At 40.8% G+C, this 21,672-nt stretch overlaps 1 protein-coding gene across 2 annotated transcripts; it reads left to right on the top strand.

Moving 5' to 3' along the window:
* Nucleotides 1-6,025: 6,025 nt before the first annotated feature.
* COX17 (cytochrome c oxidase copper chaperone COX17) lies at nt 6,026-13,878 on the top strand. Of its 2 annotated transcripts, none has more exon segments than NM_001207032.1 (3): nt 6,026-6,234; nt 8,028-8,125; nt 13,748-13,878. In NM_001207032.1, coding segments are annotated over 2 exon segments (267 nt in total). In that variant the 5' UTR covers nt 6,026-6,052; the 3' UTR covers nt 8,113-8,125; nt 13,748-13,878.
* Nucleotides 13,879-21,672: the final 7,794 nt, after the last annotated feature.

Genomic DNA, 21,672 nt, shown 5'->3' with positions numbered 1-21,672 from the left:
GAACATATAGAAATTACTCCTACACAGTACCAGTTCACAGATACACCTCAGGATTCCCTAAGCTAAATCTCTGAAATACAGAAAGAAACCTCAGTTAGGTGATCCTGAAAGCTTGATCACCCAAAATATCTATCTCTAGGCAGCTACTTAAATAACGTCTGGAAATCTTGCTTTAAAAAATAAGTTCGCTCTTCCTCCAACAATTCATTGCAGGAAAAAAAGCAATGGCTATGTGCATTTTGACTGTGGGGATCACAATAAACTGTGGAAAATTCTGAAAGAGATGGGAATACCAGACCACCTGATCTGCCTCTTGATAAATTTGTATGCAGGTCAGAAAGCAACAGTTAGAACTGGACATGGAACAACAGACTGGTTCCAAATAGGAAAAGGAGTACGTCAAGGCTGTATATTGTCACCCTGCTTATTTAACTTCTATGCAGAGTACATCATGAGAAACTCTGGACTGGAAGAAACACAAGCTGGAATCAAGATTGCCGGGAGAAATATCAATAACCTCAGATATGCAGATGACATCACCCTTATGGCAGAAAGTGAAGAGGAACTCAAAAGCCTCTTGATGAAAGTGAAAGTGGAGAGTGAAAAAGTTGGCTTAAAGCTCAACATTCAGAAAACAAAGATCATGGCATCTGGTCCCATCACTTCATGGGAAATAGATGGGGAAACAGTGGAAACAGTGTCAGACTTTATTTTTCTGGGCTCCAAAATCACTACAGATGGTGACTGCAGCCATGAAATTAAAAGACGCTTACTCCTTAGAAGGAAAGTTATGACTAATCTAGATAGCATATTCAAAAGCAGAGACATTACTTTGCTAACAAAGGTTCGTCTAGTCAAGGCTATTGTTTTTCCTGTGGTCATGTATGGATGTCAGAGTTGGACTGTGAAGAAAGCTGAGTGCCGAAGAATTGATGCTTTTGAACTGTGGTGTTGGAGAAGACTCTTGAGAGTCCCTTGGACTGCACAGAGATCCAACCAGTCCATTCTGAAGGAGATCAGCCCTGGGATTCCTTTGGAAAGAATGATGCTAAAGCTGAAACTCCAGTACTTTGGCCACCTCATGTGAAGAGTTGACTCATTGGAAAAGACTCTGATGCTGGGAGGGATTGAGGGCAGGAGGAGAAGGGGACGACAGAGGATGAGATGGCTGGATGGCGTCACTGACTTGATGGACGTGAGTCTGAGTGAACTCTGGGAGTTGGTGATGGACAGGGAGGCCTGGTGTGCTTCGATTCATGGGGTTGCAAAGAGTCAGACACGACTGAGCGACTGATCTGATCTGATCTGATCTGATCGAAAGTAACATAGGCACCAGTTTACTTAATTACCTAGGAAGATAGGTATTAATTGACTTTGAGAAATAACAAGGAAAAGGCAATTTTCAGTTTTACTAACTGGCATATTTGCCCTATGATTGGACAATTCATACTGAAATCAAATTGGTAAGAGAATGAGCTATAAATTGAGAATTTAAATTGAGTCGGGTGAGGTATGAGTAGTGGGGAATTTTTTTTTCAAGACTTGTGGGTTGGATTGTTCAAATGTCTTTTAACTACATCAGTGAAGGGGGGTGGGAAGGACAATAAGAAGTCAAATAATGCTGAGCATAAAATACTGGGAGCTATTGTGATATTCAAGAGGAAATGGCTTACACTAGTGGTTACTCTCGTTCAGTTGTCATCATTTGTGGTGGGTGTAGGGTTGAGAGATCTGAGCTGCCTTACTACTTTCCTTCTTTGTGTTGCTGTTCAGTCACTAAGTTGTGTCTGACTCTTTGCAACCCCACAGACTGCAGCACATCAGGCTTCCCTGTCCTACACTATCTCCGGGAGTTTGTTCAAACTCATATCCATTGAGTCAGTGATGCCATGCAACCATCTCACCCTCTGTCACCCTTATCTTTTCCTGCCTTCAATCTTTCCCAGCATCAGGGGCTTTTCCAATGAGTCAGTTCTTCGCATCAGGTGCCCAAAGTGTTGGAGTTTCAGCTTCAGTATCAGTCCTTCCAATGAATATTCAGGGTTGATTTCCTTTAGGATTGACTGGTTTGATCTCCTTGCAGTCTATGGGACTCTCAAGAGTTTTCTCCAGCAACACAATTCAAAAGCGTCAATTCTTCAGTGTTCAGCCTTCTTTATGGTCCAACTCTCACATCCATACATGACTACTGGAAAAACCATAGCTTTGACTATATGGACAGTTGTTGGCAAACTAATGTCTCTGTGTTTTAATACATTGTCTAGGTTTGTATCCAAGAGCCAAGCATCTTTTAATTTTACAGCTGCAATCACCATCCTCAGTGATTTTGGAGCCCAAGAAAGTAAAATCTGTTACTGTTTCCACTGTTTCCCCATCTATTTGCCATGAAGTGATGGGACCAGATGCCACAACCTTATTTTTTTAATGTTGAGTTGTAAGTCAGCCTTTTCACTCTATTTCACCTTCATCAAGAAGCTCTTAAGTTTCTCTTCACTTTCTGCCATTAGCATGGTATTATATGGTGTGCTGTGATTCACGGGGTCGCAAAGAGTCGGACATGACTGAACGACTGAGCTGAACTGAACTGATATGCATATCTAAGATTGTTGATATTTCCACCAGCAATCTTGATTCCAGCTTGTGAGTCATCCAGCCTGGCATTTCTCATGATGTACTCTGCATATTCCAGAAAGAACATGTACCTCTGTTTCATCGACTATGCTAAAGCCTTTGTGTGGATCATAACAAATTGTGAAAAGCTCTTAAAGAGATGGGAATACCAGACCATCTTACCTGTCTCCTGAGAAACCTGTCTGTGGGTCAAGAAGCAACAGTTAGAACCCTGTATGGAACTACTGACAGGTTCAAAATTGAGAAAGGAGTACAACAGGGCTGTCTGCTGCCACCCTGTTTGTTTAACCTATATGCTGAGCATATCACGAGAAAAGCTGGGCTGGATGAGTTACAATTTGGAATCAAGATAGGTGGGAGAAACATGAAAAACCGCAGACATGTGGATCATACCACTCTAGTGGCAGAAAGCAAAGAGGAACTAAAGAGCCTCTCGATGAGGGTGAAGGAGGAGTATGAAAGAGCCAACTTAAAACTAAATATTAAAAAAGCTAAGATCATGGTGTCTGGCCCCATTACTTCATGGCAAATAGAAGGGGAAAGGGTGAAAGTTGTGACAGGTTTCCTCTTCTTGGGCTCTAAAAATCCCTGTGGATGGTGCAGTCATGAAATAAGAGGTGATTGCTTCTTGGCACGAAAGCTATGACAAACCTAGACAGTGCTTTGAAAGCAGAGACGTAATGTCTCTGCCGATAAAGGTTTGTATAGTCAAGGCTTATTTATGGTCTTCCCAGTTGTCATGTACGGTTGTGAGAGCTGGACAGTAAAGAAGACAGAACACCAAAGAATTGATGCCTTCAAACTGTGGTGCTGGAGAAGACTTCTGAAAGTCCCTTGAACAGCAAGGGGATCAAACCAGTCAATCTTAGGTGAAATCAACCCTGGATATTCCTTGGAAGGACTGATGATGAAGCTGAAGCTCCAGTATTTTGGTCATCTGATGAGAACAGCTGACTCATTGGACAAGTCCCTGATGCTGGGAAAGACTGAGGACAGAAGGAGAAGAGGGCATCAGAGGATGAGATGGCTGGATGGCATCACCTATGCAATGGACATGAACTTGGGCAAACTTTGGGAGATGGTGACGGACAGGGAGGCCTGATATGCTGCAATCCATGGGGTCACAAAGAGTCAGACATGACTGGGCGACTGAACAACAACAACTCTGCATATAGGCACTTCCCAGGTGGCGCTAATGATAAAGAACCCGCCTGCCAATGTAGGAAACTTAAGAGATGCAGGTTTGATCCCTGGGTGAGGACAATCCCCTGGAGGGCATGGCAACCCACTCCAGTATTCTTGCCTGGAGAGTCCCATGGACAGTGGAGCTGACAGGCTACAGTTAATAGGGTTGCAAAGAGTTGGACATGAGTGAAGTGACTTAGCACCCATGCACACTGCATATAAGTTAAATAAGCAAGGTGACAATATAGAGCCTTAATGAACTCCTTTCTCAATTTTGAACCAGTCTGTTGTTCCATATCTGGTTCCAACTGTTGCCTCCTGGCCTGTATACAGGTTTCTCAGGAGGCAGGTAACATGGTCTTGTATTTCCATCTCTTTCAGAATTTTCCAGTTTGTTGTAATCCACACAGTCAAAGGGTTTAGCGTAGCAAATGAAACAGAAATAGATGCTTTTCTGGAATTCCCTTGCTTTTTCTATGATCCAGAGGATGTTGGCAATTTGATCTCTGGTTCATCTGCCTTTTCTAAATCCACCTTGTACATATGTAAGTTCTAGGTTCAGGTACTGTTGAAGCCTAGTTTGAAGGATTTTAAGTATTATCTTGCTAGCATGTGCAATAAGTGCAATTGTATGGTAGTTTGAACATTCTTCAGCATTGTCCTTCTTTGGGATTGGAATGAAAATTGACCTTTTCCAGTCCTGTGGCCACTGCTGAGTTTTCCAAATTTGCTGGCATATTGAGTGTAGCACTTTAATGGCATCATCTTTTAGGATTTGAAATAGCTCAGTTGGAATTCCATCACCTCCAGTAGCTTTGTTCATAGTAATGCTTCCTACAGCCCACTTGACTTCACATTCCAGGATGTCTGGCTCTAGGTGAGTGACCACACTATCATGGTTATTTGGGTCATTAAGACCTTTTTTAGTATAGTTCTTCTGTGTATTCTTGCCACTTCTTAATCTCTTCTGCTTCTCTCAGGTCCTTGCCATTTCTGTCCTTCACTGTGCCCATTCTTGCATGAGATGTTCCCTTGGTATCTCAAATTTTCTTGAAGAGATCTCTAAAAGAATTCCTTAGAAGAAATGGAGTAGCCTTCATAGTCTACAAGAGTCCAAAAATGCAGTACTTGGGTGCAATCTCAAAAATTACAGAATGATCTTGGTTCATTTCCAAGGCAAATCATTCAACATCACAGTAGTCCAAATCTATGCCCCAACCTCTGATGCCAAAAAACCTGAAGTTGAACGGTTTTATGAAGACCGACAAGATCTTCTAGAACTAACACCAAAAAACAATGTCCTTTTCATCATAGAGGACTGGAATGCAAAAGCAGGAAATCAAGAGATACCTGGAGTAACAGGCAAGTTTGGCCTTGGAGTACAAAATGAAGCAACACAAAGGTTAAGAGTTTTGTCAAGAGAATACACTGGTCACAGCATACACCCTCTTCTAACAATACAAGAGATGACTCCACACATGGGCATAACAAGATGGTCAATACTGAAATCAGATTGATTATATTTTCTTCAGCTGAAGATAGAGAAGCTCTATACAGTCAGCAAAAATAAGACCTGGAGCTGACTGTGGCTCAGATTATCAGCTCCTTATTGCAAAATTCAGGCTTAAATTGAAGAAAGTAGAGAAAACCACTAGGTCATTCAGGTACGACCTAAATCAACTCCCTTACAGTTATACAGTGGAAATGACAGATTCAAGGGATTAGATCTGATAGACACAGTGCGTGAAGAACTATGGATGGAGGTTGGTAACACAGTACAGGAGGGCAGTGACCAAAATCGTCTCCGAGAAAAACAAACGGCAAGAAGGCAACAACGTGGTTGTCAGAAGAAGCCTTCCAAATAGCTGAGAAAAGAAGAGAAGCGAGAAGCAAAGGAGAAAAGGAAAGTATACCCAACGGAATGCAGAGTTCCAGAGAATAGGAAGGCGAGATAAGGAAGCCTTCTTAAGTGAACAACGCAAAGAAACAGAGGAAAATAATAGACTGGGAAAGACTAGAAGATCTCCTCCTTTGTGGGTCCTCCAGGTCGCTGCACTCTCGTCTCACTTCTCTGCTCTTGGACCAAAGAGACGTCCTCACATTAATACCTTCATTTTGACTCTTCTGCACAGCGCCTTTAAAACAAACAAAAAAATCTCTCCTTTCCCCTCTCTTCCCCCAATTGTGGAAGAGAGGCAGGACTTCCGGTTCTCTTCAGAGCGACTGCCGGAAGTGAATGCGCGCAAATCGGCTTCGCCAAGTCTGGAGAGTTCAGGCTGTCTGTGCTAGTTGCTGTTTTGGGGCACGAAAAATGCCAGGTCTGGCGGCCGCAAGCCCTGCCCCATCTGAGTCGCAGGAGAAGAAGCCGCTGAAGCCCTGCTGCGCCTGCCCGGAGACCAAGAAGGCGCGCGATGCGTGGTTAGTCGGGGATGGGGCGGCCAGAGGCTCCGCGTCTAGCGTTCAGGCATTTCTGCCCTGCTTGGGGCTGGTGTCGGTCCTCGCTTAGGCGTGTGGTGCTCTTGAAGATTATAAAGTCCAATAGGCTTCGCTGTTGGCTGTCTGTAGACTGAGCCCTTACCCTTTAGCTCACCCTTGGGAAACAGATGAAGGGATTGGAAAGAGGTCAGATTGACTCGAGTTTGCTTCGTCCACTCATTCCTTCCTACAAAGGGTTTCTGAACGTGGAAATGTTACGGGTCAAGCACTGCCTTAGGTTCAAAAACGTAGAAATGGGTAAAGATGCTGCTTGATTTAAAGGAACTTAAAGTTAATGGAGCATTAAAGTTAATGATTGCTGTGTGAGGTTTGGCAGTATCAAAGAGTACAATTTCTGGTGATTTCTCCCAAAATTTAGACATAGTAAGACACAGGGTACATTTCTTAACACTACAGAAAACCCCCTTATCCCCACCTCTTTTAGCTAGATGATTTAAAAATCAACCAGGCTATGACATAAATGACATTACAGTATTCAGAATAGTACAACTAGATTACCATCAACTCGCATTCTTGTTTTTATTGTATACAGCCTCTATTGTGGAACAAATATCTGAAGCAATCTTCAGATAATGTGAGTGTTACACCTCTCCCTCTAGTCCCTTTTTGTCCTCACATAGAAAGTAAAGAGAGCAAAAGTGACACTAACACTTAAGTATTTTGCAAGTAATACTGTGAAGGGAGAATTGAAGACTACAGTGGGATACTGTGCTTCCACAGTTAAAAACAGTAGGTGCTTATTGAACCTTCAGATAGTATTACATCATGATTAAGAGCCTGGGATCCAGTTTCAGTTTGAGTCCTGGTTCACCAACCAGCTTTGTGACCTTGAGCAAATTAACATCTCTGCCTCGTGTCTGTAAAACAGGCCTAAGGTTTCTGCCTTCAGGGTTACTGTGCTCTAAGTCATATTTGGTGCCTAGCACAGTATTTTCAGTATTTAATAAGTGATCAGGGTGAGCTAGCTATTATTTTCATAAGGATCTTGCTATCCCATGCAGACAGCCGTTAAAGCTAGTGAAAGATAGGTTGTATTTAGAAGGAAGGAGAACCTACCTTTTTTAAAGATAACTTCTGCATCAGTTACCTTTGACCCCTATGGCGGCTCCCCAGATATCTAGAGTCAGAAGTCAGTTTTTTCATATAATTGATTTTTTTCGTGGTCCCAGTCTTTACTTTGTAATTTTACAAGTGAAAAGTTCTTTGATCATTATGAGTGGGGCTCCTCAGGCCACCCTTGGCAGCCAGATGTTTTTTGCTGTTTGTGTTGGGTGTCTTGTGGTTAGAAGTAAATTTATTTAGAGGTATTTGAATGTAGAGCGGAATAAAAAATGTAATTCCTCTGTGATAGGCAAAAAATTAAGCTCTTCTTTCTGTACATTTGTTAACTTTTTACTCAGTTTATTTCATTACAGAGCAGTATTATTCCTTGGATATTGTCTAGGGTCAATATTTAATATGCATAATTATTTCTTCTAATCAGATTCCTCTACCCCCCAAAACTAGTTATCTGTGGAACATTTTCATGGGCAAGGAAGTATAACAAGAGCCAGGAAAAACAAATTTGGTATAAAACCATTTGGTATAATACCATTTTTAAAACTCCAGCTGTATCCTGTCAGATCCGTGTTCTGCCTCACTCCTCATCACTTAGCTTACTTACCACTAAGTGTGCTTAATGCCTACTTTATTAACAAGTACATTTTGATTTATAGCATAATTGAGAAAGGAGAAGAGCAATGTGGACACCTAATTGAAGCCCACAAGGAGTGCATGAGAGCCCTGGGATTTAAGATATGAAATGGTGAGCATGGTACGTTCTTATTTGGAAGGCAATACATAGGCTGACTGCTTCCAATTTGTGTATTGCTTTACAGGTTTAGCAATCATTCGGCAGCATTCTTGGGGCTTCCCTCATAATTCAGTGGGTAAAGAATCTGCCTGCAATGCAGGAGACCCAGGTTCAATTCCTGGGTCAGGAACCTCCTCTGGAGAAGGAAATGGCAACCTACTCTGGTATTCTCACCTGGAGAATCCCATGGACAAAGGAGCCTGGTGGGCTACAGTCCATGGTCTCGCAAGAGTCAGACACAACTTAGCAACTAAACTACCACTTGTCTGAAAGGTAGCTCACCTGGTTAATCTAACATGCCTAAGGATAACTAGAAAAATAGCTTTTCAGTTTCTAGTGTACATCTAGCATCTAATGATGCTAATAAATTGAGAAATATGGGACTTCCCTGGTGGTCCAGTGGTTAAGACTTCCAGCTTCCACTGCAGGGTCCCTGGGCTCCATCTTTGGTTGGTCAGGATCCTGCATGCTGCATGTTGCCACCAGAAAAAAAAGAAATTGAGAGGTGTTTTATGGGTTTGGGAAGGGGAGAATTAAGCTCTCAAGTAAGGGCTTGACAAAAGCTTCTAGAGTTATGTTAGAGATACGAGAATCACTGCTTAGGAAGTTCAGAATATCCAGACAAAATTCGGTTGTCTTATTAAAAGGGACATATTCTCTGTTTTTTGTTTCTAATCATGTGAGTTTTTAGGAAAAGCTTTTTAAAAATAATTAATTTATATATTATAATTGGAGGCTAATTACAATACTGTGGTGGTTTTTCCCATTCATTAACATGAATCAGCCATGGGTGTACATGTGTCCCCCTGTCCGGAACACCTCCCCGCCCCTTCCCTCCCCATCCCATCCCTCTGGGTTATCCCAGTGCACCAGCTTTGAGTGCCCTGTTTCATGCATCAAACCTGGATTGGCGATCTGTTTCACATATGGTAATATACATGTTTCAATGCTTTTCTCTCAAGTCATCCCACCCTCGCCTTCTCCCACAGAGTCCAAAAGTCTGTTCTTTATATCTGTGTCTCTTTTGCTGTCTCACAGGGCCATTGTGTCCATCTTTCTAAAGTCCATATAGATACGTTAATATACTGTATTGGTATTTTTCTTTCTGACTTAGGAAGAGCTTTTAAGTACGGAGTAGGCCGCACATGGAAGCATTGCTTTCTGCAAAAGAGAAATGGAATTGTTGCTGTTTCTTTTGTACCATGCTTTATTCTAATAAAACTAAAACCTCGTTTCTTTGTTTTTTTGGCTGTGCTGGGTCTTTGTTGCTGCATGGGCTTTTCTCTAGTTGCAGAGAATAGGGGTCTCTAGTTGGGGTATGCCAACTTCTTATTGCGGAGGCTTCTCTTGCGGAACACAGGCTCTGGGGCGCTCAGGCTTCACGTGGTCTCGGTAGTCGTGCCTTGCAGGCTCTAGAGCACTGGTTCAGTAGGCATGGTGCATGGGCAGATTTGCCACGCAGCCTGTGGGATCTTCCCAGATCAGGGTCAAACCCAAGTCTCCTGCATTGGCAGGTGGATTCTTTACCACTGAGCCACCTGGGGAAGCCCCTCTGGACATACCAAGTGTTCAATAGAAGATTCTTGATTAAATGAATGAATAAATGAGGAAACTAGGCCCATATGTATGAAGTGACTACCTCTAGGCAGGGTCAGACCTGTAACCTCTGTCTCTAGACAGATTGCCTCTGCTTGGTAAGAGGGAATAAGATCCACACCATACCACCATTTTAATAATAGCTGAGAGATAAAGCCAAAGCTACATACCACTATAAAAGTAATAGAAAGCCTGGCTTCTTTCCCTTTCACCTGTTTCCTGCCTCTTTGGAATTTTACATGTGACCAGCCTTCCTCATTGAGCTGTGAAAAAGGGGGGATAAGGAACCAGCTGATAAGAAGTATCACTATGAGGTGGAAAACAGTCTAGACTGAAAGTCCTGAGGCTTAACTTTGGTTCTCCTGTTCTTTAGCTTAGAGTGTGTTTTACTTGAACTAAATATATGTTCATTAAGATACTAATCTAATCATATCTGAGTTTTACTTTTTTGTTTATAAAAAGAGAACCATAATATATTTTGTGATTTTTATGTATGGTATTATGAACCTGTGTATACAAGATACACATAAGTGACTTTTTAGAAATCTCATGGTGAATCATTTTGTAAAATAAGTAAATATGGTTGTGGGGAGCTTAAAAAGTATAACTTTTAAAAAATACACTATTTTTTAAAAGTATAACTTGATTACTTCAAAGACATGGAATCTCAACATTTGTACATGATTTCCTTGTCCCTTTCTTTCTAGTCAGTTGTGTAAGCTTAGGGTTAAGCCTGCCTTGATAAAAAGGGTGATTTTTTTTAAACGCTAATTTTAGGAGCATCAGAAGTTTCACTTGGACTTCATGTGGATCTCAAAGGTGATACAGTTATTGCTATAAGTAGCATATATTCACAAGGACCAAAAGATATCATGGTTTTCTTTGTTATTGGGATGGAGAATGAGAGTGATTCCTATGGCTTCGTTTGTGTATAAAAGAAAATGCAAGAGCTTTGGACTTAGAAAACAGTTGAACCAGTTGTGTTATTGAGCAAGTCCTTAATTTTCTTAATTTTCTGAGCCTTAGTTTTCTTATGTGTAAAGGAGAGACAACAGTACATGACCAAACTACTTCTTAGAGTCATTGTGATAATTAAATGATATGTGTGTGAATAGGCTTTGTAAACTGTCAAAGAGAAACCAGATAGCCATATCTTGGAATTGTGGATAGCAGACATTCTATTGAGATCTGTTTAATATATGTCATGATTATGTAGTTTTGAATCCTGGTTATGAAAAGAATCTGGATTCTTTCTTAGGATTGAGAATATGTTTTTTATTTTCAGCATAATGCTACTTTTGGAAAAGGAACAGGTGTTTGGATCTACTTTGGTCCCAGGTACCCTATTTCCCTATCCCCCATGGGGAAATGGAGGGACCATGAAGTCAAAAAAAAAAAAAGACTTGCTCGAGTTAGGAATGGATAGGTGGTGGGATTAAAACTAGAATCTTGATCTTGTTTTGTTTTGGCTGCTCTGGGCCTGCTGTGTGCAGGCTTTCTCCAGGTGCTCAGAGCAGGGGCTCCTCCTCTTCATGGTGCCCGGGCTTCTCATTGTGATGGCTTCTTTTGTGAAGCACAGCTCAGTAGTTGTGACTCTGGGGCCCTAGAGCATGGGCTCAGTATCTGTGGAGTATGGGCTTAGTTGCCCCAAGGCACGTGCAATCTTCCTGGACCAGGGATCAGATCTGTGTCCCCTGCATTGGCAGGCAGATTCTTTACCACTAGACCACCAAGGAAGTCCAAATCTAGGTCTTTTTCACTCTCCAGGTTGAGAGCACTTTATACTTCACTCCTTGCACTTAATGAGATTTTACTGCCAACATATTCGTTTTCAGGTTTACCTAAAACTTTATTTTGAATGCTAGTTACAAAGACCTTTTGTTGAAATACAGAGGTGGATATAACTCAGCAACTGGGTCAGTAACTGGGTAAAATTCAACACTACTATCTGCTCTGTTATAAGATAAACTTAACTAAATTGGTATCTCTTACACCATTAGACCACATTTTTCTGAAGATAGCTTCAAAGGAAAAATATTTTATGATCTCAGATCTTCCCAGTAATGATCACGAAAGTTCCTTAATTCAAAAACATTAGTAGCTTTTATTTTCTAAATAAGATCTTAATTGTACCTTGAATCCAGAAAATTGAACTTAGTATGAAAGTAAGTACATTCAACCAGAAGTGTACCTTATAATCATCTGAGGAGTGTTTTCCAAAATTCACAAGCTTGAGCCCTGATCTTCACCTGTTAACTGAAGCTCCTAGATAATTTTCAGGTGTTCCTCTCTAAGAACCACTGGCTTAAGCTGAAGAAGTAGTAGGGATAATACTAAATATAAATTGTCTGAAGATTTAATAGCAGCAAAAACAGACTTGAAAACTACTCCTAAGAAAAAATACGGTGTGGTTGTGGTGATTCTAGACATTTACAACTGCTTTTTTCTTTTTCTTTGGCTGTGCTAGGACTTCGTTGCTGTGTGAGGAATTTCTCTAGTTGCGGCCTGCAAGGGCTACTCGCTGGTTGGGGTACACAGGCGTCTCGTTGCGGTGGCTTCTCTTGTGGAGTACCGGCGCTAGCACACGGGTTTCAGGAGTTGCAGCATACAGGCTTTAGAGTGCCGGCTCGGTAGTTTTGGTGCACAGGCTTACTTGCTCCATGGCATGTGGAATCTTCCCACACCAGGGATCCAACCCATGTCCTCTGCATTTGGCAGGTGGATTCCTATCCGCTGGGCCACCAGGGAAGTCCATGACTGCTTCTTTTACTGAAAGAGAAACTTGAGGAACCTAAAACCTGCTTAGAAATGGCGGCTGGCATCTTTCTGCCTTTAAGACCCAGCAGGCACCTAGGGAACACAGTTTGGGGGCTAAAATCTTTGAAATAAATTAAAGGACCAGCACTGAGTGGTGGTGATACTCAGTATTTAAAGTTTAATTGACCTTAATATTTGGTTAACATATGCTTAAAATATGCTGATTTCACACACACAAAACAAACTCAGGGACAACTGATGATGTCTGAAAATATGATCCTGAGAGTCAAGAAAAAGGATCATTTTTGCTATTTGAACATTTATTTCAATAGATATCTGTCTTCTGTCAAGGACTTTACACCCAGAGGCTTTCAGTGGGTAGCCCCCTTGATGATGAGTAGCTGATAGCAAAAGAGGTAACAATACTATACAGACTGCTGTCTCCTGAAATGATGAGTGACTTCATTTTTGCATACGTTTACATGTATTCTTCCTCTGAGCCTTTTAGAAAAGAGAGAATTTATATATTTATATTGTTGATAAGCCTTATCTTTTCTAAACCAAATGCAGGAATAGCTAGGTGAGGGAAGCACTTAGATTAGACTTGACAATTCGGCCAGTCCAATTACTTACCTACCTTGTTAGCATTGCTCCTCTCTTCTGGGATAGGAGTGGGGGTGGGTACGAGCTTTTTGGAGAGACACCTGCTATGACCAGCAGCCCTATCCTCTGCTGCTCTCCCTTTTTGATCTTTCCAGATTCATTTCAAAAGTGTTACCCTTACTTTGCCCTTGGGTTTGAGTGAGTAACTTTCCACAGGAAATGCCTTGTATACAGAGCTGACTTGCCTTCCACTTCGTGGATCTTTGCCAAACATACTTGAGTCAGCAAGGAGGGGGGTGCAAGTCTCTTCTCTTGAATATCTATAAAAATAAACCTCTTTGGGGAAGATGTTTTTGAGAAAATAAATGAACGTATAGTTTTTACTTCAACAAAGACTTTAAAGATTAAACCTTGTAATGAATTAAACAGTTTCCGTGATGTTTTTAAAGTTAAGCAAAACTAAAATTGTAAAGTGTGGATCTTTTGTGACTGGTTTAGAATAACTGTGGCAGTTAGTTAATAGTCCTCGGCTGAAGCATATATTTCTAGCATCTTAATTCTTGACTCCATAGGTCTGACATGATGTTTGAAATTTTAAACTTTCTAAAATACATTTTTTATCTGCAGGTGGTCTGCTCTGGGAGTGAATAGTTCCTGAAAAATGAAGAAGATTCAGTAACTTTGGGAGTTCCTTGCTGAAAATTGATAAATAAAAAATTATTTATAATTTATTAAAAAAAAATCCCTGGTTAAAAGTCTTCAGGTGTGTTTCTTTTTATATTCCTCACATCCTCAAGTGGTATTTATTTTTCTTAAGGAATATCTATGGGTTTCTCATTTGTGGATTCAAACAAGCTTGGATCAAAAATATTGGGGGGTGGGGCGGGGGAATTCCAGAAAGTTGCAAAAAATAAAACTTGAGTTTGTCATTTTTTTCAACTATTTACATAGTATTTACAACTGTTTACATTGTATTTACAACTATTTGCACAATATTTACATTTTATTAGGTATTATAAATAATCTAGAGATGTGTATAGGAGGATGTGCTTAAGTTATATAGAAATACTACATCATTTTGTATAAGGGACTTGAGCAAACACAGGTTCTGATATCCACAGGAGGGTCCTGGAACCAATTGCCCCAGATCCTGAGGGACCGACTGTAGTATAAACAAATCTTATAACAAATTTCTTATGTTCTTGTTGTCATTCTGGGAACTTTGGATTTTTTTTTGTCAAGAGAAAGCAGATACTGATCTTACCTAACGAAATCACAAAGATTAGTTATATAGATGTATTCAATTTATAATTGATCTGGTAGTCAAACCATCTCATTCAAGGTTTTATTTTTAACTTTTTAAAAGGTAAGAATTGAACAAATCTTCAGTCTTAATATTTTAAGTCATTATTGTTCTTTAGTAATTTTCTCTTTTGTGAAAGTAACTTGTTTAGATTTTGGACCACATCAGGGTGCGTTGGCTTGAAAGATCTCAACTGTTTGGCATAATTAAGTGTACATTTTTTACATTTTAGAATAGACTAGGATCATAAGTTTAATGCCTAGGGGCCAAACAGTTATCTCTTATTAATTGTAAGTTGGCCCAGGTCAGAGGCTGGATTTTTACAAATAAGTCACTAATGAAATAGCTCAGTCCTACACTGTAGTGATACAGAATATATGTTCTATTCACTATGTTTTATAGTTCTAACATATAGAACATAGTGAATAGAACATAAAGTGTGGATCACTATAGCAGCCCTGTGGTCCTATTAGCTGCTTTTGAGCAAATGAGGCAGTTGGTCATACTCTGTCTTTGAATTTTAAATCTTAACAAAAGATACTGTGAAAACTAATGAGAATATGTAGGGTTCATGTGTCATGATTGGAAGATTGCTTCTAAAAAGGAACTGAACTAAATTGTTCCTAAGGATCCTTTCCTAGTTAAGACATGGCTCTAGGGCTTCCCTGGCAGTCCAGTGGCTAAGACCCCACACTTCCAATGCAGGGGGTGCAGGTTCAATCTCTGGTGGGGTAACCAGAATCCCATGTGCTGTACAGCTGGGGAAAGAAAAAAGCATAGCTTTGAAGTGACAGGCTTAAGTTCAGCAGATGGCTACATGACCTCAAACAAGTCAGCCTCTTTGGGTCTGTTTTTCTCATCTGAAAGAAAAAATTGGGGATAGTAGTAATACAAGATTGAGTACTCATTAAAGTGGGGGTACATAAAGCATTTGGCACAATATCTAGCATTTAATGTTACTGACATTCTCTGTATTCATATTTTTACTTTAACATTCGCTTGGATATAGAGTTTTATTGAAGTGGACATTGTGTAGATTTCAGAGCAATCTTCTAGGGTGAAGAATAGATTCTTGGACTCCTAAGGGAGATGATGTGAATCAACTTCCCACCAATATAGATAGCTGGCAGATGGTTATCCATATTCTGCTTGAATATGTCTTGGAACTACAAAAAGAAAAAGAAAATTCCTAACCTTATCTCCCAATGTTAATTTTTGCTGTTCCAAATTTTTCTTAACGCTTTTAATATATATTTTAAAAACAAAAAATTCAGGTCATTTTTCTATGCTACTTTTCTTTTTTTGACTGTGCCAGGTCTTGTTGCAGCACACAGGATCTAGTTCACTGACAAGAGATCAAACCCTTGTCCCCCGCGTTGGAAGCATAGAGTCGTCACCACTGGACCACCAGGAATATGCTTATGCTACATATTTGTAATGCAATCATAGTATTAACTTTTCTCCATAATGTATTTTATCACCTGTGAGTATAGTTCTACAGTATGGTTTATATTAGCTATGTACAAATCTACTCCATGGCTTACCATAATTTAAACAATTCTCTATCTGTGCATTCATTAAACAAATGTTTTCAGTTCAGTTCAGTCGCTCAGTCGTGTCCGACTCTTCGCGACCCCATGAGTCACAGCACGCCAGGCCTCCCTGTCCATCACCAACTCCCGGAGTTAACTCAGACTCACGTCCATCGAGTCAGTGATGCCATCCAGCCATCTCATCCTCTGTCGTCCCCTTCTCCTCCTGCCCTCAATCCCTCCCAGCATCAGAGTCTTTTCCAATGAGTCAACTCTTCGCGTGAGGCAGCCAAAGTACTGGGGTTTCAGCTTCAGCATCATTCCTCCAAAGAAATCCCAGGGCTGATCTCCTTCAGAATGGACTGGTTGGATCTCCTCGCAGTCCAGGGGACTCTCAAAAGTCTTCTCCAACACCACGGTTCAAAAGCATCAATTCTTCGGTGCTCAGCCTTCTTCACAGTCCAACTCTCACATCCATACACGACCACAGGAAAAACCATAGCCTTGACTAGACGGACCTTTGTTGGCAAAGTAATGTCTCTGCTTTTGTATATGCTATCTAGGTTGGTCATAACTTTCCTTCCAAGGAGTAAGCGTCTTTTAATTTCATGGCTGCAGTCACCATCTGCAGTGATTTTGGAGCCCAAAAAAGTAAAGTCTGACACTGTTTCCACTGTTTCCCCATCTATTTCCCATGAAGTGATGGGACCGGATGACATGATCTTCATTTTCTGAATGTTGAGCTTTAAGCCAACTTTTTCACTCTCCACTTTGACTTTCATCAAGAAGCTTTTGAGTTCCTCTTCACTTTCTGCCGTAAGGGTGGTGTCATCTGCGTATCTGAGGTTATTGATATTTCTCCCAGCAGTCTTGATTCCAGCTTGTGTTTCTTCTAGTCCAGCGTTTCTCATGATGTACTCTGCATATAATTTAAACAAATGTTTATAGAATGCCTGTTATATGTTACATACCGTTCTAGGAACTGGGTCTCAGTATTGAACAGGATACATACCAGATATCTAAATTATTTCTGATTTTAAAAATGTTTTGTTTTGTTGGTTTTGTGGAAACATAAGGAAGAAAGAAATCAGCTGAAATGCCACCAGTCTACAATAGACCACTTCTTGGTAACCTTGCCATTTATCTCTTTTTGCATGTATGCTTTTTTTTTTTCCATTGGCTACTCCATTATAACACTACAATGGACGTTTCCAAAGGAAAGTACAAGTATCATTTAACCAAAGATGGGCCAGAGGCTTTGGATGAGTCCTGCCTGACTGATCTCTAGAAAGGGGGTGCTCATTTGTACCTTAGTACTGAGGGTGACCTCTTAGCAAGATTAATTTTTTCAACGTTTGTCAATTTGATATGCTTACCTGATTGGTAAAGGAATTAAACAACCCTTCTTGACATCTGCCATACTTAAAAGTACATCTCACAAGACTGCCCATCATTCCCAAGTGCTTAAGTCTCCCCAAAGATTATGTGTAGCATTTTATTACTAATAATAGTAACATGTTACCACAATAATTTGAAAAAATGAAGAACTTAGCTTCCTAATAGGTTGTCACCCTGTTCTGACATACCTCTTGGCTAAGCTCCTGCTATTCATGATACTTCCCAAATTCTCAATACAGATACATTCATGCTATTCTCTAAAATTAGTTCCCTTTGTCTAACCTTGAAACATTTGACTTGAAGGTTGATGAGAACAGGACCATATACCTGTGCAAAGTCTGCTTTAGGATAACTATACAGGTCTGATGTGAGAAGAAACTATAATCCCCATTTCACAGGTGAGTACAGGCAGTCAGGTTAAAGAAATTGTTCTGGTCAAATATTTGGTGACCTGGGATGTGAGTCTTTGTCATTAGAGTTCAAGCCCAAAAACCCAAAGTTCTTTCCTGTACCAGTTAACTAATAAAAAAAATAATGTATTCATAGTCATAAATACATTTATTCATTCAGTACATATTTAGTGAAGGCCTGTTATGTGCAAAGAACTGCCCTAAATGTTGAGTATGTGAATATGTGAATCATATGCATCCCCTGTTCTCGAAATGAGAGGATGCTTGAGTCAACATTTACTGAGGACATACTAAATGCCAACTGTATGCTAAGTAATGAACAAAGATTAGTAAGACATGGACTCTGCTCTCAAAAAGCTTGTATTCTGGTGGATATATGTATATAAGCTATAAAAATAAAAAGTTGAATATTCAGTGCTATGATAAGTATTCCAAGATGTTTTCCTAAAAAGAGTACATGTGTGAATATACCCAGTGTTTCTTTAGCTGTGATAAACTGCTAGATGGTGGTTCTGTGTTGATGATGGTGCTTTTGACAGTTAAGTTATACAAAATCTTCATCAAGGAAAATATATAACTGGAAGTCCAGGGTTAGAGCAAACTCTAGATGCAGTGATATCAGAGGCTCAGTGATGCCATCCAAGAATCAAGTTATCAATATTTTTCATCTCAGGACTCTCTTCCGGGATTGATGAAGCTAATCATGTTTTATTGTTTAAGTCCAGCAGAGGAGAGAGAAACTATTCCTAAGGCATTGAAGTACCCTGCACCCCCTACATTTTTGATCTGATTGAGCCAAATTAGATTTTGTGTAAGACTCCATGGACTGTAGCCTGCCAGGCTCTCCTGTCCATGGGATTTCCCAGGCAAGAATACTGGAGTGGGTCACCATTTCCTACTCCAGGGGATCTTCCTGACCCAGGGATCAAACCCGTGTCTCTTGCATCTCCTGGCAAGGGGATTCTTTACCATCTGTGCCATCTGCAGAGAGTATAATGATAATTGTCAACAGAACGCCTTATGCTGATTGGCTTAAACCAGGATCCCCTCCTTGGATCCATGTATAGTTTAGATATCAGAACAAAACTGGATTTCTGTTATAAGGAGGAAGAGGTAAATGGTACATAGACGTTGAACAGATGACCAACTTTGCACCAAATCATCTTGTTTACTAACCACCAAATTATTCTAATGGTCAAATTGAGTTTAGAGGAGCATTTCTTCTTAGTTTACTCAAACTTTTAAGAGAAAGTTACTGATAGCACAGAACAAGTCATCTGATACTCAGTTTTCATAGAATATAGGAGATGTTTAACAACCACTGGCTGAAGAGCAGTCCTGTGGAGATCCTTGCGTGTGTGCATGCTAAGTTACTTCTGTCGTGTCCAACTCTTTGCAACCGTATGGACTGTAGCCCACCAGGCTCCTCTCCATGGGATTCTCCAGGCAAGACTACTGGAGTAGGTTGCCATGCCCTCCTCCAGGGAATCTTCCTGACCCAGGGATCGAACCCACATCTCTTATGTCTCCTGCATTGGCAGATGGGTTCTTTACCACTAGTGCCACCTGGAAAGCCCATGGAGATCTTTAGGGAGATCTGCATCTGAATGTATTCAACTGCAAGTACTAGAATACCCAACTAGAATGGCTTAAGTAATACATGTAATTTGTTTCCTGTTATAAAGTCTGGTGGTTGAAAGTTTCAGATTTGATACAATGCTCAGTGATACTTTGAAGAACCAAGATTTGTTCTATTTTTCTTCTCTCTAACCTTCTCATCCTTAGGCCTATCCTATCTCATGGCTATGGTAGCTTCAAGCATTACACCATCATATAGCTGTATTCAAGCCAGAATTAAAGGTAGCAGGTGTCCTTACTGGCTTCAGGGAAAATACTTTTCCTCGGATGCTCCCATGTACACAGTCTCGTGTCTCATTGGTCACATGCCCACTCTTAAACCAGTTGCAGTAGAGAGGAATGGGATAGTGTGCTTGGCTTTGACCAGTCTTATTTCAGGCCCTGGCAACCCAGAGAGAAGCCCACCCTTCTTCATATATTGTCCAAGAAAATCAGAGTTCCACAGACTGGGGGGAAGGGGGAAATGGGATAAGAAAGCAGTAGTGTCTGCCTGAGATCAGCTCAGCAGTATGTGTCCAAAGCCTAAAATCATGCCTGTGTTCTATTTTAATAACTATATTAGCAAAGCATTCATCTCAAACCCAATGTTTCTCAAACTATGTGAGGTGAAGGACTACAATTTTTTCCAATTCATAGGCTAATAAGTTTTCTGTCAAATTGTATAAAAATGTCTAAGTTCTCTCAATTTCTGTCCATATCTCATCATGGACCAGTAACAGCTCTCAGAGCAGCCGTGGTCTATGACCACTCTTGGAGAGGTCATTCAGCTGGCTCACTTCATAATCTGGCCCCAGCTTGCTTCTCCTGCCTCATGTCCTGTGCTCCCTTTGATTCACCTGTAACAAACTGTTCTCCATTACCAGAATACGCCATGTATTTTCATTTTACTTCTGGATTTGACTTCACATTCTGTTCTCCCTTCCTGGCAGGCCCTTCCCTAGCTGGGGGAACACCTACTGAGCGTGTTTTTAGACCGGCTTAAATGTCACCTTCCCTGTGCTGTTTTTCCTGAATTCTTTGCTCCACCCATCAGTGAGTGCTTCTTTGAACCCCATCCTGTCTCATGGCTATGGTTGCGTCAAGCATTACATATCACACTACTCAAGCCAGGATGAAAGGTAGCAGGCCTCCTTACTGTCTCCACAAAGGAGTATACTTTTCCCAGAAGCTTCCCAACACTTGTCCTCTTATGTCTCATTGGCCACATACCCAATGAGTGTATTCTGGGGGTTGTACTTTTTTCTGGATCAGTCTCCCTCACTAGACCAAAAGTTCCTTGAAGGTGATCATTGTCTTACTCATCTTCTATCCCCAGTTCCCAGCACACTTACTTTGTTCTAAGTAAATGCCTATTGAATAGAATTGATGCAAACTTCTGTGTCTTTCCTTTTATTCTCCCCAAATATTTTCTACGGTGTATTTGTGGCTTTCCATGTAAGAACATACCATTTTGATACACACTTTTTTTCTCTCTTCTTCTATCAAACCTAGTTTTAAAAATAAACAAGATACAGCTTTCCATTGTATTCCCATCAGAGGTCCCTTCCCATAGACAACACCATCACTATCACTGCGGGAGGCGGCATGTAGGGTTTATGCCACCCCAGTGGCATCCTCAAACCCCTGTAACAATGAATGAGCCTACACGTGGACATATATAAACTTCCAAAAGTAGCCAGCAAGGTGGTACAGCACAGAGAACATACAATTTAGAGTCACAGTGACCTAAGCTTTAGCCTCTTTTCACATACTATCTCTATCACCTTGGGAATGTTCCTTAACCTTATTGAGTTTATTTCTTCCATTTTTAAAAAAAAGGTATCATGGGGAGACATGAGGAAATAATACCTGCTTGCTATATGTTAATACCTTCTGCTCAGATGAACACATTTGTGAACTGACAAAGAAGCTGGGCTGAGAGCAACAGTCAGTGGGTCTCCTGTCTCTTTAAGGGGTCAGGGCCAGCCACTGGTCAGGCTGACTGAGAAAGATGACCTGCTTTGAAATTCTATCTTGGGCAGAGCCTTGGTTGCTTCTGATTTCCTTGCTCACAGCTGGCAGAGACAGCCACTTTGACAGCTCAGGGGGGTGCATGACTAAGTTGGAGGGATGAGCAACTATTGCTTGTTAAAGGGGTGGCTTGGCCAGGAGGCAGGCAGGTGACAGAAAAGCAGCGTATGGAAATCCCCAACTCCACTACTCAAATGATATCACAGATCTAAATCGCTGCTGTGGGAAAGGCTGGGGGCTGGGGTGGTGGGGCAGGGTTTT

Source organism: Bos taurus, chromosome 1 (assembly GCF_002263795.3).
Source record: "Bos taurus isolate L1 Dominette 01449 registration number 42190680 breed Hereford chromosome 1, ARS-UCD2.0, whole genome shotgun sequence".
In the NCBI taxonomy this organism is placed as follows: Eukaryota; Metazoa; Chordata; class Mammalia; order Artiodactyla; family Bovidae; genus Bos; species Bos taurus.
This window is presented reverse-complemented; position numbering and strand designations above follow the sequence as displayed.

Coding starts and splice junctions, on each gene's coding strand:
- COX17 (XM_002684734.7), top strand. CDS start 6,053: ATGCGCGCAAATCGGCTTCGCCAAGTCTGGAGAGTTCAGGCTGTCTGT. Junction 6,235..8,027: donor AAGAAGGCGCGCGATGCGTG/GTTAGTCGGGGA, acceptor TTTGATTTATAG/CATAATTGAGAAAGGAGAAG.